The sequence below is a fragment of the Cordyceps fumosorosea genome (genome assembly GCF_001636725.1).
Source record: "Cordyceps fumosorosea ARSEF 2679 chromosome Unknown scaffold_7, whole genome shotgun sequence".
In the NCBI taxonomy this organism is placed as follows: Eukaryota; Fungi; Ascomycota; class Sordariomycetes; order Hypocreales; family Cordycipitaceae; genus Cordyceps; species Cordyceps fumosorosea.
In genome coordinates this window covers 652417-678110 of record NW_017387307.1, presented here as the reverse complement: position 1 = coordinate 678110, position 25694 = coordinate 652417, and the positions used below count along the sequence as shown (strand labels likewise).

Genomic DNA, 25694 nt, shown 5'->3' with positions numbered 1-25694 from the left:
AGTTGGAAAAACCAACCAGGCTACCGAATACCAGGGGTTGTCGCAATATCGTGCAGCTGGATGCGGCGCTCTCCGACCTGTGTTGGTGGCTCAGTGGGCTCAGTACTCTGGGGTCCATCCTGTGCAGTGGTTACACCGACGTAGAAAATTTGGCAATATGAGTGCACAGATGCTAGAATAGATAGACATGAGACGGTGCATTTCAACCTGCGACGCAGCGCTGAGCCCACACAGAAGAGCACACCCCCTCCTTTCCAAATTTCTGATCTTCAGTATTGAGGGGGGGGGGAGGTTGTGGCCATCACAGTGGGGATGGAGTTCGGTGAGCGTACAGACATCTGATCTTTGACTGATTCAGATACGATGGAAAGAAGGTGGAGGAAATAAGGCGTTTCGCAGCGGGCGGTCGTGATGGAGGTGAAGGTGACTGCCTGCCGTCGTGTTACCCGCGACAGATATCAGGAGCCACCACTAGGATAGACCCAAGCGCATAAGCTGAAGCTGATTATTTGACGTATCAATCGGAGTAAACGTTATATAGAAGTTTCATTCAAGCCACTTCGCTGTCGAGCCAGGTCGCACTGAGTCTCTGACAGGTGCTTGGTCCGTTGGCGCGGAATTGCGAAGCGCATGATTGGCCAGATGAGCATTAGGTAAGCACAGCCAAATCCAGAGCAACCCATCCAACTATCTAGAAACCAGTGAGCGTCCTTTGGTTTCCTGACGGATTGGCCGACCAAATCATCCTCTGCCATCGTCAATTGAATTTTCCCGACCCAATGTACGCCGCACGACAAAGGGCGTGCCACGCTGCCCGCCAGCTGCCGCGCACGGCACGCACATATGCCTCGGAGGCTCACCACACGCCCGCCGCGCCCGCCAACGAGTCCTTTGGGGTACGAGAAAGAGAACCCGATTTCCCCCATCTTCGAGCTCGAAAGCCGCCGTTCTACGCCGGACGCCATACGATAGCTCTCTCTTTGCCCTCTGAAGTAATTTTTTGCTGACGCAAAGCTTTTGCTTGCTGTAGAAAGGATCCATTGCTGCCGTCGGCGGCTTCTTCGCCGCCGTCGCCGTATTCTCGCTCAAGCCCGCCGAGGGCGAGGAGTCGTTCGTCAGCGGCATCATCAACAAGTACCGCTCGCGCGCCGAGGACTGGGCCGAAATCAGCGCGCTCCACACAAAGGCTGCCGAGCAGGCCGGCTACGACCGCAATTTGTTCGAGAACGCCTCCAACAAGCACAGATACGTCAACGTTTCGTATCCCGAGTACGGCAACCCCCCCCCGGCCGGGCGGTGAAATGAGTGACCTGCATTTGCTAACCTGCTCGCAACCCAGAGCCTTCCAATCACACGCACCCCGAAACATTCAAGCCGGACAGCTCGTCAACCTGGACCATGTTGTGGAGCACTACAAGAAGGAGCACCTGAAGGACGAGGAGCGCAAAGCGAAGAACCTGGCCCAGCAAAACTAAAGTTGCGATGCGGGCGGAAGGAGGAGAGAGGGGATATGTACAAAAACTCATGGCAAGATGCATCATCAATTTCGCGGCTAGGCCCAGTCAATAAAGATGGTATTCCTTTTGTGCATTGTCCGATTCGGCCCCCCCAATCCGTCTCCCACTCCCTACACGACGACAATCTAAAGTCATTTACAGGGCCAATTAATGCTCAACAGTGTGCGCAACCAGGATGCTTTGCTATTTGGCAAAGGACCCTTTTACCAGAAGAGTCAATTGCAGACGAAGGAGGCACCGTGTTGCAGCCAAGCCGCAACTGCGCTCTGTGTAATGCAAGGGAAGCAGCAGCACCTGCTAAGTATGCTTGGCGTTGCTACACTTCCCCTGGGTTCGCCGTGCCGTCTTTGCAACGTCTGGTTTTACTACCCCAAACATCCCTTGGAATTATCATATTCCTCTATTATATTAAATTCCTTATTTTACCTCTGCTTGTCCCCCCCCCGCCCTACAGCGGAAGTACACTGCCCAGAGTCGCCATATCCCTACCTACCCTTGTCTTTCAACAAGCTTGCCCGATTGCACGAGGAAGGCGTGTGTGTTTCAAGATGGGCTGCGCGCATCGATGCGCACATAAATGCGACGATTCCTGCGGGGCCGGCTCGACTACGGAATCTGCCAGAGAGATTTCGCAGCGCCAGCGGCTTGAGCTCAAGCTCCGAACGACCGCGCCCTGGCGGCGGCAGAATGGATGTACGCAAAGCTGTGAGCGGGATCCATCTTGTTTCGTTCTCAAGCTGACCTGCACGACGCATGCACAGCTCCTCGGAGCGCTGGTAAAAGAGCATTTGTCAATTCTACAACACAGATGGATCGGCCATTCAATTCCAAGACGCAAATGAGTCCAACGGCAGAGAATGTCCCCTTGGAGGAGAAGAATCACCAGCCAGTGAATGGCCGCCCGATAGAGAATAGCTGCCAGGCAGAGAGTAGCCGTCAGGCAGAAAATCGTCGACCGGGCGAGAATCGTCGACCGGCTGACAATAGTACGTTTTGGCAACGCTCCCCATTCGTGTACGTTCACGAGACAGGAACGAACAGAGAATTGGGCATCTTTGCCTTACAGGACCTGCGCAGAGGCCAGTGCATTATCAGAGAGTCTCCGGCGTTTTCCTGCGTTCACTGGAACAAAGGAAGGCGGACAGCAGCCGAGGAATGGCTGAAGCTGACACATATTCAGAGAGACAACTTGCGTCAGTGGTTTCGCAAGGTACGCGACGTAGCCCACGGCGGCAACGACACTTTTAAGACGAGAGATCGGAAGAGGCTGGAGGAATTCATCTCCAACTACGCCTTTGCGGATCCTCGGGGGGAAAAGGCACTCATCTACAAGTGGGCATCGACCATCAACCACGCTTGCCAGTCGTGTGCCAACGCTCAATTTTGGGTAGACAGCCAACACCCCAACGACATCGACGTCCGGCTCGTCCGAGGCGTCAAAGTTGGCGAGGAGATATTCATCTGCTACAACAGGCCGAACCTCAAATTTGGCTGTGCAGTTTGCGGAGATCGGCCGTCTCTGAAACGTGGCAAGATATGGGCTTTCATCGCCAAGCTCTGGGAAGGCAGGCAAAGAATAATCCCGAGCGGAATAAAATGGGCGACAAGCCGATGCAATCTCAAGGGCAAGGGCAGGGCCAAGACAGTTCGAGGCGCGAAGCCTGCTGAAGATGCCATGTCGACCATCACTGAGGAATCAACTCCCATGGGCATTGAATCTACCGAAGTCGCTGTAAGTTGAACCCTGGCTTCACAAGCTGAGCAGATCCTGTACAACGTTTGGGGCACATGGACCTGGGCGCAGCTGTAAATATAGTCTTCTTCTTTGTTTGATTGGTTTTGCGGTCATTAGCATGGCCTGCTTAGCGATATTGATATAGCGGCTGGATGCATAAATGTGCATATCACGCAAAGCTTGTAAGCAAGAAGACGTGAACAGCGAACAATGCTAGTTTCTATTTCACTATCATGAACGCCAATGTCATCAGCGACTTCAATGGAGATATAATCTTTTTCCATCCTATCGAAATCAATTCCGTTTTTCGCCCATAACTGTCCGTGAATGCAGAAACCACCCCCCCCAACTAGGCCCACACGCCAACAAGGCTCCCATTTGTTTTGTTTACTTGAGGGGAATGAAACGAGAAGAGTTGGTGGCACCGATACCGGGTCTGCCGTGCTTGACGGGCTTGTATGAGATGGAGAACTCGGCGAGGTAGTGGCCGACCATCTCGGGCTTGATCTCGACCTGGTTGAACTCCTTGCCCGAGTAGATGCCGACGACGGAGCCGATCATCTCGGGGACGACAATCATGTTGCGGAGGTGGGTCTTGACGGTGTCGGGCTTCTCATTGGGCTTGGCGCTCTGCTTGGCCTTGCGCAGCTTCTTGATGAGGCCCATGGGGCGGCGGTTCAGGCCGCGGTTGATCCTGCGGCGGGCACGGGCGTGGACGACATCGCGGAGCTGGTCGGAGCTGAGGTCCAGGAGGCTGGTTTGGGGGGTTAGCGTTTTGCGGTCCTGACGGCGGTGACGGAGCTCTATGTCTGTGAAAAGTTCCCGCTTTCCCGCATCAAGATGCTCGATCCGCAGCAGCTCCTGAATCCGTGGCACTTGCAACGTAGGGAACCGTGGCAAAGAGGCTTCGCGGGCGCTAGGAAGGTGGATGTCTTTGGGCCAATGTCGAGATTTTTGGGACAATGTCAACGTACTTATCAAGCTCAATTCCACGGTAGGAGAACTTGCGGAAAGTGCGGCGCTTCTTGATCTCGGCGGCCTCAACGGCGTTCTATCCAAGTGGAAAATGTCAGCGCTTCGTCCTGTGATATATAGTCGCACATCTCGTCTCGTCGTCGTCGCTGGTGTGGTTCGGGCACGGTCAATTCTCCCCGCCTGGGCCTCTCCGTATATGGGTAATTCGTGTGAACAATGCATCGCCGGTCGAATATCTGGCGTTCTACAGCGTGCGGGAATATCGACGAAAGTTGTTGGTGCAGGCGGAAGGGCGGCGGCAAGGCGAGCGTTGGCGGCAAGGCGGGCGAGACAGAGACGGTAATGTTCAACACCAGGGACGACGAAAACAGCGAGAGCGAGATATATGCGAAAGAGGGAGGTTCATGTTGATAGACGTACGTATTCCTCGTCAGCCATGGTTGCGGTTGGATGTGTATTGAATTCGCAGTACGTATCGACGAGCAAATGGGAATGACCGTGATACGCTGGGGTTGTTAGCGACTCTCTAATTTTCGCCAGTAGGGTTTTCGTGCCCTTCACCCCTCGTATCAGGTGACTTGTGCGTTGGCTTGACTGGCCCCAAAAAGAAGCGAGGAGACCGGGTACCCACTTGCGCTGATGGAACACGGAGCGGCAAAATATTAGACCGCAATATCCAGCTGGCACAGTGGAGCCTGACCAATTAACGTTCAATCGTCGATTCTTGCCGCTTCGTAGACCAGACCAGATAGTTTTGGGCAGTGATTGGCGCGTCGTCTTCCACCTTGCTGGTCCGATATCCGAGCCAGCTTCAGAGATGCAACCCATAATGGTTGGTGATACAGCATGGGCGGCGCGTCGCCATACGAAACTGTGACGCGTCCATTGACCACAGTGAGGATGCACCCTGTTCTGCCCTCGTATTTGATCGTCGCATCGTGCGGTCGTATGCCGCAACCTCCGCTCAAAGGGGGGTGCCGAAAACACCTTGAACAATGGCTCACTCACTAACTATCTGGTGTTCACTCTCCGGCTCAGGGCCTTTGCAGTAGATCTCTGGCGGCAGGTAGCGTTGAATTTTGTTAACCAACATATACCTCAAGTGCATTAATATCAGCTCCCTGATATAGCTTTACTTGCGAGAACTGGCCCGAGGATTTTTCGCCTGAGGAACGCTGCCATGCCAGAGGAAGGGATCGCCGACCGTACCACACAACTGAGCTGGCTTTTTGCTTTTTACAAGTCACTCTCCGCGCAGATGTTTGCATTGTTCAATGCAAATAAACTCTCAATGTCACAAACATTGTGATGATGGTTCGCTGTATGACTGCCAAGCCCTGGGCCAAGACTCTCGCATTACAAACGGCCTTGGCAGTGTCTCTCACCCCGAGGCCAGAGCCCCCCCATGCTTGCGTAGGCAGGATCTTTTCTCCTCTCACCTAATCTATCCTTCATCTCTACTTCTTCCCTACCCAACAACAGGATCCAACTATTTAATCAGCATCACCCTAGTTGAGCTTTGACGCTTAGCCCGAGCAGAATTATTCCTTCACAACTTCCGCTGGCGTGGCGCTAACAGCAGTCTCGCGGCAATCAGAAGGCTCTCTACCAAGTCCGATACTACCTCAGTAGACATCAACGGTGCCCCATCCGCACTCAAACTCTCGAATGATCGACGGCCCTGCCGATCGCACGCATCCCCCATTTTGGTTGACATGAACTGCTTATAGCAGTTTGGGCAGTGCAGACGCTGCGAGTCCTCGGCTGCAACATTTCTTTAGCGGAGGCTTGGTATGATGTCAGACGTGCTGGTTGAGTCAGCCCTATCAGCAGCTCCTTCTCCTCCTCACTCCATGGCGAATGCTGCATTTCGGACATCATGGCCAACTACTTTAACAACAACTACTCTGGGATCAACATCGACTAGCCCGCACCACGCAGCCATCACCAACACCTTACGGGAGCTTGTGCGCGATGTGGATGAAAGCTGGCGAAGCGGACAGTCTCCCAATACCGTGAGAGAGATTGCCAGGCGGAACGAGAAACTTTTGCGAAGCATACGATACGGGATCGGGTTCGGCGCGGCGGCCTTTGCTATCCTCCTGATCGGCGCCGTCTACGTGGGCATAAGGTGCTGTCGGAAGAAGCCATCGGACGAGGAGGACAGCTCCTCGATGGAGATCTCAGGCGTGCAATACCAGATGCGCGAAGAATACGGACCAAAGCCGACTTCACGATGCAGCACCTGCGATAGCGACGCGGTGCGAGCCGAGAACAGTCTGCGGTTGGATTTGGGGCCGGTTCGGAGCGATGGGTCGCGGCCACTGGATATCATCGAGAGAGATGGGCAAAGGAAAGCTGCAGAAGCAAACAAGGACGCAACAAGTGTGGTTAATACTGTATAATTAGGAGAGCAGGTTTACGGTTGCTCGATACGTAGTAATGATAATTTGCCCTTCCGCTTTCGGACTCAACACAGCAATAACTAACTATTCTGGCTTCTTTTCACTCCATGTATTCTGCCTGCCCCCACCACACTTTACCTGCCCAACAGCCTTTGTGAGCCACTTCACTTTCTCGCCTCCTCATGCACAGCAAAGATGACAAAGATGGTTTCAGGCGCGAGACGCCATGTTTAAATCCGCAAGAAATCCTTGCTGCTGTCTCTGAGCTGGGAATCGGCGGGACAGCACCTTCTCTCGAGGCACGATTCGACGGTGGCCAATGTCGTGTCTACAAGGTGAGCTTCCAGAGCCAGGAAAGCGTAGCCTTTCGAGTACCCCTTCATATGAGGGCCAACAACACACCAGACGATATAATCTGCGTGCTCAGGATGGAGCTACAAACATTCCAGATCCTCCAGACTAGTGGCTTCCCCTGGGCGCCCAAATGCGTGGACGCAGCCTGAGCTTCGACAACCCGGTCAAGTTCCCTTTCCTGGTGCTAATTTGGGCCGAAGGCTCGAAACCGCGTTGGGACGATGACTCTCCACCGCGGCCTCTGCGGGACAAGTTGCTGGGGCAAATGGCTGCGATCCAAGTCTCCCCCTCGTCGGCAGCCCAAGAGGACATGCGATCGTACGTGGCGTCCTTTGAATCCATGGGTTCGCCGGAGGCGACGTACATGCGACGCGTTCAGACCGCCCCAGACGTGCACTTTCGCACCATGTACGTCGAGTCGCTCTTTAGTATGGGTGCACATGCTGCGCTTGCGGCGGAGGGATGGAAGCTTCCTGGCTGTGAGCTTCTCGAAGAGGAGAAGGAGGATGGCGTGTATGCTGCGCTACAGTCTGAGATCACGGGCTAGTCCAATCCACACTAAACCGGGGGGGGGGCAGCGAAGAATACGAAGTGATGATACTTTGCGCTTTCGCTTCCGGACTCAACACGGCAATAACTATGAGTAAAGGCGTAGTTGGCTGTCAAGGTGCGCCAGAATAAGCTGTTGCCTAGGTGGTACTGGTAGATACCTAGGCAAAAGTTTGGCTCTTATCGGGAGCTGTGAGGTCGGGCACCCTCATCCGATGTATTGCACCATTTACAGCTGGATCGGATAGTTACCTACCTCCTCGTCTGCACCAAAGCCATTGTCAACCTCGGCAGCGCTAAGTTAGCGGTCGATGACAATCGGCTGGCCGAAAGCCTGGTAAAACGGCTGCGGCACTCCACCATATAATGTACCTTTGAACCAGAGACGCCGACAGCAAATGGGTGTAACGAGGGAGCAGATGGATGGGCATCTGTCGCTGGTCACAGAGACAGGCAGCAAAGCTTGATGGCGGCCAAGGATGATCCGTCGGTGTACAGGATTGCATCGACGCACTGATGGGCCTGCATGAGATTTCGGGGACTTGTCTTGGGGTCTTTTTAGCAGATGGGCAAGTTGAGGTAGCGCGTGGTGGATTGTGGGGTCTTGAGAGTGGCTCAAACGACGATGCGTTTGCTGGTAAAATGAACCAAATCAATCAATAGAAGCAAACGAATGCAGAAGGGCGAAATAACTCTGCTAGGTATAACCGGATGCTTGTAAGAGTACTGCAACTTCTTGACGTAGCCAGCACGCTGCATTTGGCTTTGATAAGAGTTGATAATCCGCCGCCTCCCCCGCGGCCGTCTCGCGGAGAACACCGCGATGAGCTTCATTTAGCGGTGAGAGGTAGAAAGCACCTCTGTGCAGACCTGCCACACCGCACGTGGGCATGTATCAGCAACCTGGCATGTTCGACCTTGCAACCCCTGCAACCCCTGTTCAACACCCCAAAGCTCAATGGCTGATTGAACCCCGCCAAAAAAATAGTCCAACAGGCAGCGGCATTCAATTACACCACCAAGGCAGGCAGCTGTTTCCTTCCCCTCAGCCGCTGGTTCGACTGACACCTCCGACACTCAACATCGCTAGTCCACCAAGTATTTGCTCTTCTTGCTTCACGCCGCCGCCAAAATGACCAAGGGAGAGGTAGGAATCCTTCATACTCGCGAATCCTCATATGCGCTTCTCGCGCTGTTTCGTCTCGTCCCCCGCCTCGTTCAGCCCTACCGCCCCTGAAGCCATACTCAACTTCAGACACCGCCCCTGGAAAGATTGACGTTCTAATTGACGTTGTACTCGCAGATCCTTCACGTTCACATGGGCCAAGCTGGTGTCCAGCTTGGTCAATCTGCCTGGGAATTGTACGTGCCACCTCTCACAACCTGGAGTACCACCACCGCACCCAAATTTGGAGCTCTCCACTGACAGCTTTGCTCCAGGTATCTTCTTGAGCATGGTCTCGGCCCCGATGGCCGTCCCGACCCCAATGCGAAGGATATTGGCGACCCAGGCTCGTTCGAGACGTTCTTCACCGAGACGAGTAGCGGAAAGCATGTCCCCCGTGCCCTCTTCGTCGACCTTGACCCGTCTCCGATTGACGAGCTCCGTACCGGTGCCTACCGCCAACTTTTCCACCCCGAGCTGCTCATAAACGGCAACGAAGATGCCGCCAATAACTACGCTCGCGGCCACTACACCATTGGAAAGGAGAAGATTGACGCCGTCATGGACCGTGTCCGCCGCATCGCTGGTGAGCTGCACCCCACAGGTCGCCATCTAAGAAGCTGCTAACATGGTTGTCTGTGCTAGACAACTGCACCTGCATCCAGGGCTTCCTCGTATTCCACTCGTTCGGTGGTGGTACCGGCTCCGGCTTTGGCGCTCTTCTCCAGGAGCGTCTTGCTACCGAGTTTGGCAAGAAGGTCAAGCTCGAATTCGCCGTATATCCTGCCCCCAGCATCGCCTCGGCTGTTGTCGAGCCTTACAACGCCGTTCTCTCTACTCACAGCACCATTGAGAACTCAGACTGCACATTCCTGGTCGACAACGAGGCCGTCTACGAGATTTGCCGCCGCAACCTCGGCGTTCCTCGTCCTTCCTACGAGCACCTGAACCGCCTCATCGCCCAGGTCGTCAGCTCCATCACCTCCTCCCTGCGCTTCGACGGCTCCCTCAACGTCGACCTCAACGAGTTCCAGACGAACTTAGTCCCCTATCCCCGCATCCACTACCCTCTCATTAGCTACGCCCCCGTTGTCTCAGCCGCCAAGAGCTCCCACGAGAGTTTCAAGGTCGCTGACCTTACCATGCAGTGTAAGTTGCCGTCTTCTCTTCCGCGCGGTCTCTGAGCACCCACCTTGCTAACCGTCTATTCCGCAGGCTTCGAGCCCAACAACCAGATGGTTGTCTGCGATCCCAGAAACGGAAAGTATATGGCTGTTGCTCTGCTTTATCGTGGAGACGTTGTTCCCCGTGACTGCAACGCTGCTATCGCCGCTGTCAAGGCTAAGTCCTCTTTCAACCTCGTCGAGTGGTGCCCCACCGGCTTTAAGCTCGGCATCAACTACCAGAAGCCCATGGCTGTCCCTGCTGCTGCTGAGGACGGGGGTCTGGCCGAGGTCGAGCGTTCCGTCTCCATGCTCTCCAACACCACTGCCATTGCCGAAGCTTGGTCGCGACTCGACCACAAGTTCGACCTCATGCACAGCAAGCGTGCCTTTGTCCACTGGTACGTTGGTGAGGGTATGGAGGAAGGCGAGTTCACCGAGGCCCGTGAGGATCTTGCTGCGCTAGAGAAAGATTACGAGGAGGTCGCTGCCGATGGTTTCGAGGCCGAGGAGGAGGCTGAATACTAAGCTGCTTGCCGGCGTTTGCCCAAATTCCTTCAATGCCATTCGAATTTTTAGCAAAGCAGGCGCGCTTTAGACTAGTGGTCGTGTGTGGTTGTGAGGCTGTTGAGTGTATTGGTTCGCCAGACTTGATACCAATTGCAAGTGGTGTGGGTGTGTAACGACCGACACGAACACTGGTCTTTTTTTCCATTGTTTTGGGCGTGCACAGGGTCTTATAGATAAAAGGTCCGCGATCGGCCACCCTCTTTCTGTCCCCCCCCCCCCTCTTTGTACTTTGTTTTCTTGGCAAAACGATTTGCCTCTACGAGATGCAGGCAGGGAGACTGAAATTCACGTTGATATCCCTTTTACCAAGCGTGTCACCCCCCACGTTTGTGCGAGTAGACATGTTGCTCCTCTCTGATTATCAAAAGCTTTTACTATCCATGTACAATGATTCTATGCATGCATATTATGTGTAATGAAGAACCTCTTTTCATATGCCGGTGACGCCAAAAATTCCCCAAACAATAAAGACTGAAAACATGCAAGAAACGACAAAGTCCACACCCCTGAGAATATTCCTCGTTGCCCCTCCTCACTTATCAGAACTCTTCTTCTTCCAGTCGGCGCCCCGGCGAGCGCTTCTAGTGGTCGGCCGGGCGCGCTTGCTCTTGACCTTCTTCTTGAGGTCCTTGGGGAGTGCGTCCCGAGACGACGCGCGGCGGCCCTCAAATACAATCTTCTCAGGCGCCTTCACACCGCTAGGCAGGACAGCGCCGCTGCCACCGTTCGCGCGCGCGCGGCCGAACAGCTTCCCGGCGCGGCCGGCGGCGGCCTGCTGGTCCGGCGTCAGCTTGGGAACGTAGGTCGAGGCGCCCTTGCGGGCCACCCCGCCGGCGGCCTTGCCACGGTCGCCGGCTTGCTTCCCGCTGTTGAACTTGGCCTTGGTGCGCTCCATCGCCTGGTTCGTCTTGCGCGGGTCCTTGGCGCGGGTGACGCGCAGCTTGCGCGGCAGCATGGGAGGGAAACTCTTGCCGTCAAGAAGAAGAGCTTCTTCCACGGCATTGGCGTCCTTAACAGAAAGAGTTAATATTGTGGTTACAGTGAGGCGGTATTGGGGACGGGGACGGGACGGGGGTCACGTACGTAGAACTGGACATAGGCAAAGCCTTTGCCTGCGCGAGTCTGGGGGTCGCGCACGACACGGACGTTTTCCACCTTGCCGTGCTTGGAAAATGTGCGCCAGAGACCCTCCTCGACATCAGCAGGCACTTTGTTGCGCTTCTTGGTCTCCTTCTCGCCGTCCTTGTCGGTGTTCTCGTCGTCGAAGTAGCCGAGGTTGCCGACGAAGACGCAGCGGCGATGGTCCGTCTTGCTTGGGTGGGCGACGCTGTCGACGCGGAGGTGGCGACCGAGCACCTCGCTGCCGTTGAGCTGCTGGCAGACGCGCCGGGCGGCGGCGGCGGTCGAGAAGACGACGTAGGCGTTGGCGGAGTGCGTGGTGGCCTCCATGACGGACTTGGTGATGTAGGCGGCGCGTTTGGGCATCGAGAGCGCTGAGAAGGCGATGGAGCGGAAGCGGATCGACTCTACCTTTTGAAGCGGATAGTCATCGTTGTCGAGGGCGGCGGAGAGGTGCGCGAGGAGCTGCTTCTTGGCGGACTTGGAGGAGACGGCTTCGGAAGAGACGTTGGCCAGGAAGACGGTCCTGGAGGCCTTGTCCGCTTCAGCGGTCGTGGCCTCCTTGCTGAGTGATTCGTGTGTGGGCAATACTTCATTGTCTGCTTTCTCGTCCTCCTCGGAGTCGTCGCTGTTGTCAGAGTCGGAGCCGGAGCCGTCCTTTGTGGTCTCGCCTTTGACACGCTTGCCGGATGGCTCGTCTTTGTCATTCTTGCTCAGGCTAGCAAGATATTTTCCTTCCAGATCTTCATTGTCATCCTTGCGCTTGCGTTTGCGCTCCTGGCGGGGTACGGTGGCTTCTTTAGATTCCTCCTTAGCACTGGGCTCTCCTTCTTCTTCTTCTTCAGATTCACCAGAATTTTCCTCTTCGTCGCCATCCTTGTCATTCTCCTCGTCGTCCTCGTAGTCGAGCTCTTCGCTGGCTTCAGACAGCACCTCGTCGTCATCGTCAGATGCCTCGTTGTTCGACGCCGACTTGGGCTTGCTTTCTCGGAGCTTCTGGTATCTTGATGTAGGAGGAGCGGACACCGGGCCAGACTGTAGTTTTTCAGTCTCAATGCTTCTTATTTCATCGGTAGAAAGGTAAAGCTCTACTTACACTCGAGGCAAAGAGAGCCTCCAGGTGGGGGTCTACGGCTTTGGAAGAAGCCAACAATGAATTTCTAGCTCATGTTAGCGAGACACTTCTGCTACCTATGGTTTAATCACATCACACTCACTTTTTTCCCATTCTGGAAGATGGCCTGCTGAAATGCCGAATCTATGAACAGTCAAGGCGAAACTTCTGCAGCGCAAGATCTCAAAAATCAAGCATTAGAGCGACCCTTCTCCAAAAATTTTGGGTGGCCCTCTACGCCAGCCGGCTTCATTGGCTGCCGGAAAGAAAGTGCCCCACTACGCGCGTTTCTGCCATGCAACACCGCTATTAAGTTGTGGCCTGGTGTTCTAGGTAGCACAGCGCACCATGGTGGCCAATGATATGGGTCATATCGATTGAAAATAAGATGTCCCTACGAAATTTGGTTTATGGAAATATATCCTTTATAGTTACGTATCTAGGTAGAAGTTGGTAGCGATGGCGTGGGCGAAACATGGGCTGGGTGTGCCGTGTGGAAACCTCCGTTGGTAAGCGAGCTGTCAAGGCGCGATAACTGACGATAAGAGTCTAGGTACTAATCCAGGTATGTATGTATGTACTGTAGGTACCTACCTACTGTACCTAACCACTAGGTTGGGACGTCTCGAGGTTGGTGCGAATAGGTTAGTAGATGTTGAGGGAACTGCACCACGGCTCAGGAGCGTCATTCGCATTGGATTAGAAGGTTTATGACGCATCCGAAAAAACTTCTACTGAACAAATGCCCAGCCACACTCGCACAAACTCCTCTCCTCGGTACTGGCATCAGCTTCTTATCCATCCCATCGAAAGAACAAGTCATGGCTGTGCTCGAGCCACAGAGGTTAAAAGAAAGGCACCCAGTTACCACAGGTCCACAACAACACAACAACAACTTTCAGGGACAATCTGTGCAGAGTCATGCCGACGGCTTTCTCCAAAAAATTCAACATGCCTGCCCTCCTGAGCTTAGCGCAGCTTACCTCTACGCAGAGCCTTGTGCTGCGTCATTGGCTCTCGACCGCGGCTGGATCCAGCAGAGCCCCCCCATGATCGCGTTTCTGCCAGCCTTGACCGCTTTGGCGGGTGTGTCGTTGACAGCGCCCAGCACCCACCCACACCCATCGGCCACAGCGCCCAAAGGCGCCCCCCCAGAGGCTTTCACCCACCACTGTCCACCATCCAGCACCTTTCCACTTTTGCTTGTCCGCCGCCTCTGCGCCCATCTGCTCTTCTGCGCCGACCCCGACCAGACAGACCTCTGCAACTCTACCTCCTCCCCTCATGCTTCCCACCTCCCTCGGTCCGTCACGACGCGTCTCCAAGACCGAGAATCGCTGCAACTCTTATTCCAAATAGCAGTACACTTTTCACTTTGGCGTCGAGGTATGCCTGCCTTGCCCTCCCAGCTCTCCTCTCGCGCCGCTGCGCTTTGCCATCGCCCTCGCTAACTGCCCGCACCTAGGCAAAACCTCGTCACGCCCCCTTCGCTGCCCATCCGCACCCAGCCTTGCGAATTCTTTCTACTATTAGCTATAAAGTGAATAGCAAACTACTCCGCATTGACAATGGCGGCGACTGCTACCGCGTCGACCGCCCTGGCCCAATCGACAGCGGACCCGGACCTCGAGGACAGCAACGTCTCAAGTCCGCTCACCGAAGTTGACGACAAGGACGACAACGATGAAGAGATTGATCGCATGCAAATCGATGCCGACGATGGCGATAACTCCAGTCTCAGTGGTGACGAGAACCCAGCTGACGACGACCGCTCCGACTCTGCCAGTGTCCTCTCTGACGCTGGCTCAGACGCCCACTCTGAGGGCAATGATACCGAGGCTGAGACGGAGCGCCTCTATGATACACCTCGGAATCAGCGTCAGAAAGATGTCGTCGTCGACCAATACAATCACGGCCAAGTCTTTGAGCACACCCCAAGCAAGCTCCGCCGGACAACCAAGCCCGAGGACAAGGACGAGACTGACGACCACGAAAACGCCGATCACGATTCCGCTTCTGGCGATGCAGGCTCCGGTGCATCGAGCGCTGATGAAGCAGACGATACTCCCACAAAACCCGCGCACAGTTCGAAGACGGTGCATGACAAGGGCACAGGTCCGGAGTCACAGGTTCGCAAGCGCAAGCGGTCGCCACTGGCAGATCAATCCGAGATAGAACAGCCCCAGAAGAGGAGAAGTGGTTCTCTCAGCGCCTCTTTGGCAGAGAAGCCGCCGCTTAACCTTGTTGAGAAAGCGACCGCCGACGCGAAGAGCGCCGTTCAGTCGGATGCAGACGAAGAAAACAATCGCGACACAGGTACCGAGGGAGAAGCGCAAGAACGTTCGTCACGCTCGTCCCGATCATCGAGAAAAAGCACTCGAAATGGCCGGCGCAGTAAGGACGATCCCAAGGACGAGGAAGACGACACCGGTGCCGATGCGGCCACGGAAACAGCTGGCGAGGACGCTACAGATCATCACGAGGACGAGGCTGAACCCGAAGTCGGTGAAGAAGACGAGGCCGACATCGCGGCGAAAAACCAAGAAGAGAGTAAGCTGCCCGCTCCCAACCCATTGCTCCCTTGACCAGTAATGAATGCTAATGCTATGGCCAGTGGAGCGAAAACGAGCAGCGTTTAAAGAATGGTCCCATATCGAAACAATGTTTGGCATCTTTAGAGATAGGTCAGTAGTAAAACGTCGCTTGCTGCATACTCTTTGGTTACTGACCGCCCTACAGACTTTACACGGAAAAGCTCCGGCGCGTTGAGGAGGAAGAGCAGTCTCTACTTGCCGACGTACCGACCCATCGTGAATATCTCAACATGAAACAATGTCTCGACGACCGACTCAATCAAAGGCTGCAAGAAGTCAATACCGAGTTTGACCTCCAGCTCAGGGCGAATGAACGAGCGGCCGTGGCGCAGCGAGCCCAAATATGGAGCCAGTTTTACCAGGCCGTCCGAGAAAAGCGAGAGCAGACTCTGGAAAGCCTAAATAAGCAGTGGTATGACGTTCAAGCGGCCAGACGGAATGCCCACAGTCTTCAAGATTACGGCCTTCTTTTCCCCAAAGACCCTACACAGAGGCTTCGAAATGCTATTGCCTACAACAGCGAGGTGTCCACTCTGTCAGGGATGGCCAAGTACGAGGGCTTTCCAGCCGGCCCAGACATGAAGGGGGCTTCCGCTCTCGAGCTCAAGTCGGATTTCAGCGCAATAGAGGTACGTTGAGTACTGTCCATGGTCTAGAGGCTGTCTGCAGCAACTGACTTTATGGACAGCGAAGCAGGCGAGGCCGCCAAAAGCCCAATAATACCTTTCAGCAGAGGGACGATTATCACTCACCGAATATCAACCACATAGGACCCGCTGGGGAACAGTTTCTCAAAGATACACCATGGGCGAATCCGAACCACTCAGCACACAAGATGGCGCGGCAAGGACCAACACATGAAGAGAACCGCGCTGTTCCCCAGGGCCCAATCTTTCAAAACGAGAACCCGCCGCCGTCATTGAAAAGCGCAGCACTTTCGGCACGGCTTTCAGAGTCACCAGAACTGTCACGGTCAATACTGAAACCCCCACCGCACCAGATGAAGCGCGTGGCCAGCGTGCCGAGCGCCAACAGGACCCCCAAGGCAACTGCAGTTTGACCGGGAGTCCAATCGAATTCATATGGGAGGCGATATTTGGCTCGGCGCATTCTACTTGGCTAGGGAAGACACAACGGAAATAGGCGCTCATATTTTGTGATACCCTCAGGCATACAGGTTCTTTGATGACTTAAACGACACATTTTGTGTTGCATTCCGATTATTGGGTATAGGATCTTCACGGTTACGGGGACTCTTGACCATGCAACGACCTGATTGGTCTGTTTGATACTTGGAGTGATTTGGCGGAGTTATGGTTGTTTTCTGATGATATTTTCCTTGTTTTTCAATGTACAAAAAGGCGTATAGACGCTGTTTGAACCCATAGTGTCGTAAAGGGCCTGTCCCTCTCAACTAAATTTTTATACATGCCATTCCCGTCCATGAAATGGCCAGTTTGAGTTCATTTACGAACAAACCTCAATCGCGCTTTGCCTGTAAGATTGGTGTACAAATGTGCCGACTACTTTGCCGACGATGGTCCCTTTCGGTACCTGGTGTGCTATTCATTTCGTCTCGGTCGCTTTTCTAGGGACATCGGGAACCTTGACATCTTCGAACTCGTCTTGGCCGACAGCCCTCAGGGTATAGTAGTCTGCGCGGCTAAAGGTTAGACATGCGACAAGACATGAGGTCGTCCAGCAGCAGGGATATGCTTACAGATGCCGCTGACGATAGCGAGCAGGCCAAGGCCGGTAAATGCGTTTTTGAAGAGATAGGGTCGACGCGCGCGAATCAGAGCAGGACCTTGACGAAGGCGGCCGTCATAGTATGTCGAGTGCGGGTTGCTGGATAGGTTGTATTAGCGAAATGTTGCTCGTCTTCGTGATTGGGCGTATGGGGCGACAAACTGCGTGCGCGACATGGCGGCCGCTGTTCTACGGAATGGGGTGATCATGTTTGGCAGTTGGAATGAACTGAACGGATGTCGATGGAAGCAATCCCGAGAATAGTGACGAGGTCAAGAAATGGGCTGTTCGAGACGGATTGGACATGTCCGGGCGGCTCATTGCCGGCTAAACCGAAGATCAGGCAGAGAAGCGCTGGAAGTTGGTGACTGGGCCCACTACAATGCCCTGTAAATCGGCCAGGAACCACTGCCCGTCGCCTGCAAGGAACCTGTTGTAGGCGGGCCCGCGTCAACGATTGACGTCCACCAAGCTTAACATTTAGCATCCAATCGCGCCTGCAATTGAAGAGCAACGACTCTGCGCGTCTACATTAATCACCATTGCGAACTGTCGAACGAGCGAAGCTACGAACGAACCCCGCTGCTCGAGCTTCGCAAAACCGGCATTCGATGCGGCGGAGCATGACGAAGAGATAGAATTTCCGATAGCTGAGGTTCCTCCAGGTCGCGACGTCGATCTCGACGCGGCTGGCGAAGCATACTTTTCGCCCACAGCCACAGTCCGGCAGTTTCCATCCAACGTCCACCACATACGAACCACGGGGAAGCGCTATCCAACTAGAGACCCGCTGAGCGGCCTCACGCAACAATGTCGAACGGGGACCTATCGCTGCCGCAGCAGATCCAGCAGCTCAACGATGCCCGCAAGCACGTTCTCGGCGACGTGAAGCTGTACCCGGGTGTCGTGCGCGGACTCATCCCTAGTATTGGTGTGTCGGCGCCGCTGGAGCTGCGACGATGGGGCGCCGATTTTCTGGCGGAGGCCTTTGCAACGCCTGTGCTGCCAAATGGAGAAAAGGAGACGCTCGCGCCGTACGTCCTGGCGACGCTCGAGTCGCTGGCGCAGAAGCCGGACGAAGATCACTATGTCCTACGTGGAGTGATACAGACCGCCGCGAGCATTTACCCGCTGGCACTGCGATGGATGTAGGTATACCAGAGACCAAGACCGTGAACTCTTGGCCGGGCGCAAACGCTAACAGACAATGACAGAATCAACAACTCGTATGACACGGTCACCTGGGAGCGAATGATGGCGATAAAACAAAGAGTCTTGCAGATTTGGGACACGGCGACACCGACGGTCAGAATCTGCTGTATCAAGTTTGCGCAACGCGTGGTGCTGGCACAGACTGTGTCCTCCATGGGAGACCACAGAGTATGTGATTGCCTGACAGAACCCTGAATTATTGCTAATATCCGGTATAGTATGCCGGCGGTCTCGATATTTCTCTCGATAAAATCCCTCCAAATCACCAAACCCTCGATCCCCGAACTCTAGAGGCTGAGGCATCCGGGCTTTTGGACCGCATGCTCAGTGTACTACAGGAATCCAAGTATGTAACGTCGCTCGACAAGTATTGTAAATCAATAACGACTGACAAATGTAGTGATGCACTGGTTGTTGATGCGACGCTGAACTGTTTGTCAATTTTGATTCGAACCCGTCCAGAGACGTCAAACAGAATCATCAACGCCATCTTCGCCTTCAACCCGCTCAACCTTGCCCCTTCACCGCTGACTGCCAGAAGCAAGGTCATGATCAGGTCAATGGAAAAGACGGTGCGGTCACTTTTGATCAATCTGAGCAGAAGGGATCCCCACAATCCGATGGTGCCGAGAATGCAGCAACATGTGGAACATAATATGCGCATGATTTCGGAGGCTTTTGATGAAAGCGGGAAGAAGCGGCCGTTGGACGCTCCGCAGCAGGACGGAAACGCCAAACGCCAGCGCATAACAACAGCCCAAATTCAAATCCCCCCCCTTGGGCCCGGGCCTCACAGCCTAGCGGATTTGTTTAGCCTTGTCAGCAACGATGGGCTGAAGACATTTGACCTGTCGCTCGTACCACCCGCGATGGTATCGAAATTAGCAGTCACAACGCTTGCCAGGCTGGACTCACAACTCCTCGCCAAGGCTGTAGACGGCGTTCGTGATAGACTTCAAACAGTGGCAAATGCACCTGTGGCCGAGCTGAACCCGAATACGGCGCCGCTTGGTGTCGACGACGACGACGATGACTACGAGCCGGATTTCTACCAGGCTGAAGACACGGAGCAGATTCTGAACAAGCTGGACAGTGAGCCTTCTGGTCTGGATCCCATCCACCTCGACGACAGCCTGGCGCTCAGGTCATTCAACCTGTCGCAGCCGCAGCAAATAACACCGGAGCTAGCACTCAGCGCCGGTGCCGGCACGATAGAAAAGGTCATGGACATGATGAAATCCCTCCAAGACTCATCAGGAAAGAAGGCCAAGGCCGGTTTCATGCGCCTGGCGGCTAGCTCTGGCACAAGAGAGTCGTGGATGACTATCCTGACACGTCTTGCGACAAGATCATCTGCTGGACTGGATGAGATTCTTGTCAAGGGCGAAGATGACGGCAGCGGATCAACGCCGTCACTGTCAAACACCATCCGCGAAGTTTTGTACAACTACGTCATGGAGGATTTCCGCAAGCACATAGATGTAGCGGTATCATGGCTCTGTGAAGAGTGGTACAATGACCGACTACTGGCGAGAACAAACCGCGACTACCCCAAACACTACGAAAAGTGCGCTTTGCGTCTTCTGGATGGCTTCCTTCCATATGTGCACCCGCAGGATAAGGTGCTGACGCGATTCCTCAGCGAAATCCCCGAGCTGAACGAGGAGATGCTGTCTCGGGTGAAGCGCATGTGTCGCGACCCCTCGGTGGTAAAGCTTGCGCTGACGAGCTTGCTATACCTCGTTCTCATGCGGCCGCCGGTCAAGGAGATAGCTCTGGATACGGTGCAGGATATCTGGAGAGAGTGTAAGTGCAGCTCACGTGGTACGCTATGCAAGTGATTCTAACTCTCTTCCGCAGTCGAAGATGCGCGCACGATGGCCGGCCAATATCTGTCGAAATACCGTCCGGGGTTCGTGGCGACTGCTCTTCGGGCAGAGTCACCCGTTGACGCATCATTTTAGTGGTAGCCGAAAAAGCGCATAGGGTGGCGGAATGGGGAAGATGATATCCATGGTTTTGAGCGGTGTAGTGATCGGTGAATTGCATAATGGCATGTTGGCGGGCGTTTCTCGAGATTTTCCAAGTAGGGAGGAAGACAGCCTTTGTACATTTAGTAGAGCGCATGGACACTGGGAATGCAGTTTAAAGCAAGCTCATGGCGAGAGTACGACTGCGATGCTATGTACATACTGCTAAGAGTGCGGGATGTCTGTTTAACATGCTACCTGTAGTCCAGCCAGCCAGTGAGTGCTGAGCCATCGGAGGAGGGGCGCATACCAAGTGAGTAAAATTATTCGTAAGCAGTCAGACAATGACCCTTATTCTATATCTAGTCAAATATAGGCGAATTTCTTTCTTCAAAGCTCAGAACTGAGAATGTCCTCAGTTGCGCATGAGACACTGCGCAAGGGCCGCTATGAGAGTTGGTGGCGCCCCTTATAATTTCCCCCAGATTTCTCCTGCATACCAGACAAAGCAAAAAGAAAGGAATTTGGCGCCCAACTACCCGTTATTATATCATAGCTGAAGGTGACGCAGAGACCTTTTAGCGCGGGATCCCCATATTGCTATTGTTGATAATACCGAGTTATAGAAAGAAGCGTGTCTTGCACCCCCCCTTTGTCCTGCAGTAGCCCAGATAGTCATGCTTGCTTGTCTCCTGTCTTTCTCATTTCTTCACCTCACACGGGCTGCGTTTCAAAGCACATCATCTCACCAAACGTCCCATGTTTTCCGAGCAATCATCGATCAAGAAACTCTGAATCGTGTGGGCGTTGCCCTTGTTTACATACGACCTTGGCTGTGGGCCTTTTTTTGCTCTACCAACGTCGCCTCATCGGTCGGGTAACCGGGGAACAAGACAGACAGGACGCACAAACTGATCGCGGACGTCAACTGTCTATCGTACCGCCCATTGACAACATCGCTAAGCAGTTATTGCAACCTTTGTGGTAGCGATTCACCGTGAAGGGGAAGGGACCGAGCGAGAGCAGAAATAAATACACAGGCGTTTCTTATAGCTGACTGGCCACTCGAATCCGAACCGCCCCAAAAAAACGCGTCCGCAAAAAGTGACCTGCCTCCTGGGCAAGTCGATCTTGGTCGGGGTTATTAATTCTCGCTCCTGCACCGCAACAAGAACAAACGACGACGACGACGACAGGCATTGTATCTCACCGGGGCACGTTGGTTCCCTGAACAACCGGCGAGACAAGGGAAATGCCCCGGAAGCGCCTCCAGAAACAGAGCTTGGACTTTGACATACGAATACACCAAGACGGAAATCAAGGTATGGAGTATCCCAACGGCCGCACAAACATGCAGACAATCGAAACCATCTTCCTCATTTCCTTGCCGTTTGGCATTTCCCTTTTGCCTGTTGTATGTAGGTCCGAGTCGGTGATGCAGGCAGGTCAGTGGTGACGGCACTTGACGCCCGCTACAGCCGCCGACCCAGCCTCGCTAGCCGTCCTGTACAACAGAACGCTTCACCCTCAATCACCACACAGAGGTAGCAACTCTACCTCCTACCCTTGCTCTTGAATTACAGCGGTCCCCTCCCTGTCAGAAAACAAGCAAATCACCAGGCATCACTGCTTTTTTCCTTTGCAACGCTCTTTCAATTCTTGCCCACCTACCTTCTCCTTTGAACCTGATAGAAGCAAAGCCACGCCCACGCCGTCATCCCCCATCGAGATCCTCTCCCACGCTGACATTGAAGCCACTTCTCCTCGCCAAACACAGCATCCCAGCCCCTCGATAGCAAATATTACCGCGGCCAATTGCTAAATGAAGACGATAACACCATCCGAACGTTGACGCCCGCTTCGACTGGCTCCATCAATAGCATGCAAACTGCGTCGCGCAACATCGTGGCCAAGCATGCCCTCGGCCGCACCACAACCATTCGTAGCGTCCCCAGCTTCGACAGCTCCGGGTCAAGCCCCGAGACCAACCAGAGTCCCTTTTCCAGCAGCACCAACAGCAACACGAGCGCCGCCTCGACCGCCCTAGGGGTTCCCGGCCACGACAAGGCAGCCAGCCGATCAGTATCCGCCACAACCACAACGACCGACACACAAACGACGGCCGCGCCGAGCCGCTGGAGCGCCAGCGGCGTCCGCGTAATAGAGACCCAGTCGCCGGGGCAGCTGCCTCATGATGGCTCGGAACCCACGGACGCCGAGAATGGACAGTGGGATTCCACCATTGGCAAGGCCGGCCTCGGCAAGACGGGCCGCGTCATCAACAAGCTCGTCAGCGACAACGACGCCCTGAAGCGAGAGATCCAGATTGAGCGGCTACGCGCTGAGGAGGCCAAGCAGGCCGCCAAGCTGATCGAGGACAAGATGGAGCGCATGGTCGGCGAGTACGAGGGCCGGTTGCTTGAGGCGAACGTCACCAAGACGCTGCTCGCCCGCAAGGAGCGCCAGGTCGAGTCCCTGACGGCCGCCGTCGGGGTCGAGCGTGGCAAGGCCGCCGCCGCCGCCGATGCGGAGCGCACCTGGAAGGAGGCCATGCAGCAGGAGCGCGCCGACGCCAAGACGCAGGTCGAGCAGGCCGCCGCGCACGCGCAGCTCATGGAGGGCCGCTACAACGCCATCTCGTCGCACTGGCGCGAGCAGGGGGACCAGGTCGCGCGGGCGGTCGCCAAGATGCGCGCCGAGATCGCCGAGATCGTCGACGCCCGCAGGCTCGACGACGACCGCATCCAGACGTTGCGCGACCTCTGCGAGCAGCAGGACGCCAACATCCGTGCGCTGCGGAGGGAGAAGGAGGAGATTGCGAGGGTGTTTGAGGCGTACAAGAGGACGCAGGATGATGACTTGCGGGACATACGGACGAATGCGAAGAAGAGGGAGGACGAGCAGGAGCGCATGCTGGCGGAGGCGCGCGAGGCGCTGGATAAGCTGAAATGGGCCCTCAATGTCAAGAACAACGTCAAGGGCGCGCAATAACGAGAGCTGGCACCGCCATCTCCGTTTATTCGCCCCCCCATCACTCTCGCCATGCATTGAGCGAGAGAAAAAAAACAGTATATACAACACCATCCTTTACGACAGCAAATACCTGAGCTGCCGACGAAGCGCGCTGACACACGAGATTGCCCGGCGAACCTTTATCCACGCCCTTCTCTTTCCTTACGGCAATTGCCGCATGGCGTATCATGATTCATGGCCTTTTTTTCTCTTCTTTCCCTTCCTCTCATTTTCTTCTTCTTTTTCTTCTTCTTCAAGATATTATTATTTTTATTCCCATCTAGTGTCGTTTTCCATGTTTTTAAAGTTGTATTTTCTCGACGTCTTTCTGGAGAAAAACCGGCATATAGAACAGGCAAAAAAAGATTGAATCGGGACGGGGCACAAAGAAAGTATGTGTGCGTGTCTGTGGAGAAGGAGGGGGGTGTTCCATTCGAGCGGTTTGATAGTAAATTATCTGGTTGTTTGTCTAGTTTCCTGTTTCTTTACGCGCGGCCCTCATCACTGCAACTTAGCAGGAGGCTCGTATGATGTATAATGCCAACTTTCCATCTGTCAACTGATACAACCTGCACGGATCTCGCGCAGAAAGACACCCGCACTGTAGCCAGCAATTAAAAAAAAAAAAAAAAAAAAAAAAAAAGAGTCTCAGATTAAGCTCTCATCGTTCTTGAATGGGTCTGTCCAGGGCACGACGCTGTCAGGCAGGCTGGCCTTGATGTCAGCCGGGATGTCGTCGAAGAAATCGTGGCTCGCAGCCGCCGCAACCACCGCCGCCCACTCCGCGGCAGGAAATATCGGAAGGGGTGGGAGAAGCTGCGGCGCGCGCTCCTTGTGCTCTACCTACAATAAATTGTTAGCTTTTGTGAACTCCCCTCCCCAACAACAACCCTTCTCTTGGGCGAATCCTTACATATTGCTTCGTCATACTTTCTAATCGTTCAACGGCACTGTCAAGCCGTTCCTGACCCTCGTCCGAGCCAAGATACACGACCGTCTGCCTGACGTCGTACGATACCAGGCACCCCGTCTCGGCCGCGAACCGATGCTCGTCGGCGTGCCCCGCGTGCGCGAGCAGGCCCGCAAAGGTGACGTCCGGGTGGAGGTATTCGAGGCCGCGCCAAGCGGTCTTGTGATGCGCCTCGGTGATGAGCACCGGGTAGACGTCGGCGTCGGCGTACGTGTGGGAGCGGCGGCGGTGCTCGGCCCAAGGCATCATGCGCGCGTCCGGTGAGATGACGGAGACGTCGACGTCGGAATCGGCGAGCGGCGACTCATAGTCAGCGTCAGGGTCAAGGGCGTCGATGTCCTCGTCGGCGATGACGAAGAGGTTGTCCTGCACGGCGGTGGTGACGCTGCTGCGGCTCTACTGCAGCGCGATGCACTTGAACCACGAGACGTGAGGCTCGTAGAGGATCTCGATCAGGCCCTAGGAGGACGCTCGGCGTCAGCGTCGTATGGGAGAAAAACGTCGAAAGCGCTTGTGTGTTTCATGGGCTTGTTGTTGCTGGGGTGGGATGGGGACGTTACCTCGGTGTCTTGGACGCGGCGGATGACTTCTGACACGCCTTGGGGAAGTAGGGGAGGGTTGCAATAAATGTAGAACTCGACAACGTCAGCCATGCCCTTTCTTCGATCTTCAAATAATGGCAGATTATCTCGAATGCTTGGGAAGTGTGAATCATGCATGTTAAAGGGAAGAGAGAAAAGGGCGTTGTGTTTGCATACCGTTGGCGGCGTTGCAGGAGCAGCTGCCAGCTGGAGACTTACAGCCGGTGACGTATCATGTACGAGCGGCAAGCAAACGGACATGTACATAGGTTAGGAATTTCGGATGATAATGACGATGCTGATGATAGTGATGAAATTCTTGATAATAGTCACGGTGATGGCTGAAAAGGGAGCATGATACTAGTAATGGCGATGAAGATGGAAATAATAGCTATGCCTGATTTCCAAATCCTATAATACATCTAGCAGTCCTTGAGCGATATAGCTCTCCTGATAGATGCGCTTCTCTGATAGATGCAACAGGGGCCGTGGTAGATGGGAATAATTTGAACATGACATTCTGATGAATAAGAGCTAGGACTTTTAGTAAACGGACTGCCCCCCGCGAAGAAGCCAAGACACAGCGTGCGACACAGCGTGGTGGCGTGGAATAATTTGGTTAACGTGTCGCCGCGTGATATGAATGTTTCGGCCATCTCCAGACCGAGGTCACATGTGCATATGAAGATAACTGGGTTAGTATGGACAGTCAGAGGGGGAATAAGTATGAGTGAGATTCAAGGCTCACTTGAGCTATGTAGCTGCGTATTCGCATAGATGTGGCTGTGTAGCGCGGTGGAGGGTTCTCTCAGACGATGCGGGGATCTAAAATAGTTACAAGCTACTGGACAGCAAATAAGATGCAATAAACGCTTCATAAAATTTAGATAGAATTATTACTATTACTACCCAATTTCTCAGCTCAAGACTTCGTTCGTCC

General features: G+C 54.4%; 10 protein-coding genes across 10 annotated transcripts; 6 read left to right on the top strand and 4 right to left on the bottom strand.

Moving 5' to 3' along the window:
* Positions 1 to 779: 779 nt before the first annotated feature.
* On the top strand, positions 780 to 1475 carry ISF_03742 (NADH-ubiquinone oxidoreductase 17.8 kDa subunit; the record flags this gene model as incomplete). The annotated part of the gene is made up of 3 exons (XM_018847348.1): positions 780 to 896; positions 1031 to 1269; positions 1340 to 1475. 3 exons carry the CDS (start codon positions 780 to 782, stop codon positions 1473 to 1475), a joined length of 492 nt encoding a protein of 163 aa, XP_018705555.1.
* A 2164-nt stretch (positions 1476 to 3639) lies between these two features.
* Positions 3640 to 4665, bottom strand: ISF_03741 (ribosomal protein S15, eukaryotic/archaeal; the record flags this gene model as incomplete). Its single annotated transcript, XM_018847347.1, has 3 exons — positions 3640 to 4006; positions 4227 to 4303; positions 4648 to 4665. The coding sequence occupies 3 exons, from the start codon at positions 4663 to 4665 to the stop codon at positions 3640 to 3642; spliced, it is 462 nt and encodes a 153-aa protein (XP_018705554.1).
* A 2451-nt stretch (positions 4666 to 7116) lies between these two features.
* ISF_03740 (hypothetical protein) lies at positions 7117 to 7533 on the top strand (the record flags this gene model as incomplete). Its single annotated transcript, XM_018847346.1, has 1 exon — positions 7117 to 7533. One exon carries the CDS (start codon positions 7117 to 7119, stop codon positions 7531 to 7533), a length of 417 nt encoding a protein of 138 aa, XP_018705553.1.
* Positions 7534 to 8667: 1134 nt separating this feature from the next.
* Positions 8668 to 10391, top strand: ISF_03739 (tubulin alpha-2 CHAIN; the record flags this gene model as incomplete). Its single annotated transcript, XM_018847345.1, has 5 exons — positions 8668 to 8682; positions 8839 to 8897; positions 8976 to 9286; positions 9346 to 9849; positions 9916 to 10391. The coding sequence occupies 5 exons, from the start codon at positions 8668 to 8670 to the stop codon at positions 10389 to 10391; spliced, it is 1365 nt and encodes a 454-aa protein (XP_018705552.1).
* A 574-nt stretch (positions 10392 to 10965) lies between these two features.
* On the bottom strand, positions 10966 to 12780 carry ISF_03738 (nucleolar protein 12; the record flags this gene model as incomplete). The annotated part of the gene is made up of 4 exons (XM_018847344.1): positions 10966 to 11442; positions 11517 to 12587; positions 12649 to 12712; positions 12770 to 12780. The coding sequence occupies 4 exons, from the start codon at positions 12778 to 12780 to the stop codon at positions 10966 to 10968; spliced, it is 1623 nt and encodes a 540-aa protein (XP_018705551.1).
* A 1454-nt stretch (positions 12781 to 14234) lies between these two features.
* Positions 14235 to 16320, top strand: ISF_03737 (Sds3-like protein; the record flags this gene model as incomplete). The annotated part of the gene is made up of 4 exons (XM_018847343.1): positions 14235 to 15216; positions 15281 to 15350; positions 15406 to 15889; positions 15949 to 16320. 4 exons carry the CDS (start codon positions 14235 to 14237, stop codon positions 16318 to 16320), a joined length of 1908 nt encoding a protein of 635 aa, XP_018705550.1.
* A 506-nt stretch (positions 16321 to 16826) lies between these two features.
* On the bottom strand, positions 16827 to 17185 carry ISF_03736 (Coiled-coil domain-containing protein 56; the record flags this gene model as incomplete). Its single annotated transcript, XM_018847342.1, has 3 exons — positions 16827 to 16915; positions 16981 to 17108; positions 17172 to 17185. 3 exons carry the CDS (start codon positions 17183 to 17185, stop codon positions 16827 to 16829), a joined length of 231 nt encoding a protein of 76 aa, XP_018705549.1.
* Positions 17186 to 17819: 634 nt separating this feature from the next.
* ISF_03735 (mRNA cleavage and polyadenylation specificity factor complex subunit) lies at positions 17820 to 20185 on the top strand (the record flags this gene model as incomplete). Its single annotated transcript, XM_018847341.1, has 5 exons — positions 17820 to 18157; positions 18224 to 18389; positions 18440 to 18567; positions 18622 to 20027; positions 20082 to 20185. The coding sequence occupies 5 exons, from the start codon at positions 17820 to 17822 to the stop codon at positions 20183 to 20185; spliced, it is 2142 nt and encodes a 713-aa protein (XP_018705548.1).
* Positions 20186 to 21542: 1357 nt separating this feature from the next.
* Positions 21543 to 23182, top strand: ISF_03734 (hypothetical protein; the record flags this gene model as incomplete). The annotated part of the gene is made up of 2 exons (XM_018847340.1): positions 21543 to 21609; positions 21969 to 23182. 2 exons carry the CDS (start codon positions 21543 to 21545, stop codon positions 23180 to 23182), a joined length of 1281 nt encoding a protein of 426 aa, XP_018705547.1.
* Positions 23183 to 23851: 669 nt separating this feature from the next.
* ISF_03733 (hypothetical protein) lies at positions 23852 to 24892 on the bottom strand (the record flags this gene model as incomplete). Its single annotated transcript, XM_018847339.1, has 3 exons — positions 23852 to 24046; positions 24117 to 24569; positions 24734 to 24892. 3 exons carry the CDS (start codon positions 24890 to 24892, stop codon positions 23852 to 23854), a joined length of 807 nt encoding a protein of 268 aa, XP_018705546.1.
* Positions 24893 to 25694: the final 802 nt, after the last annotated feature.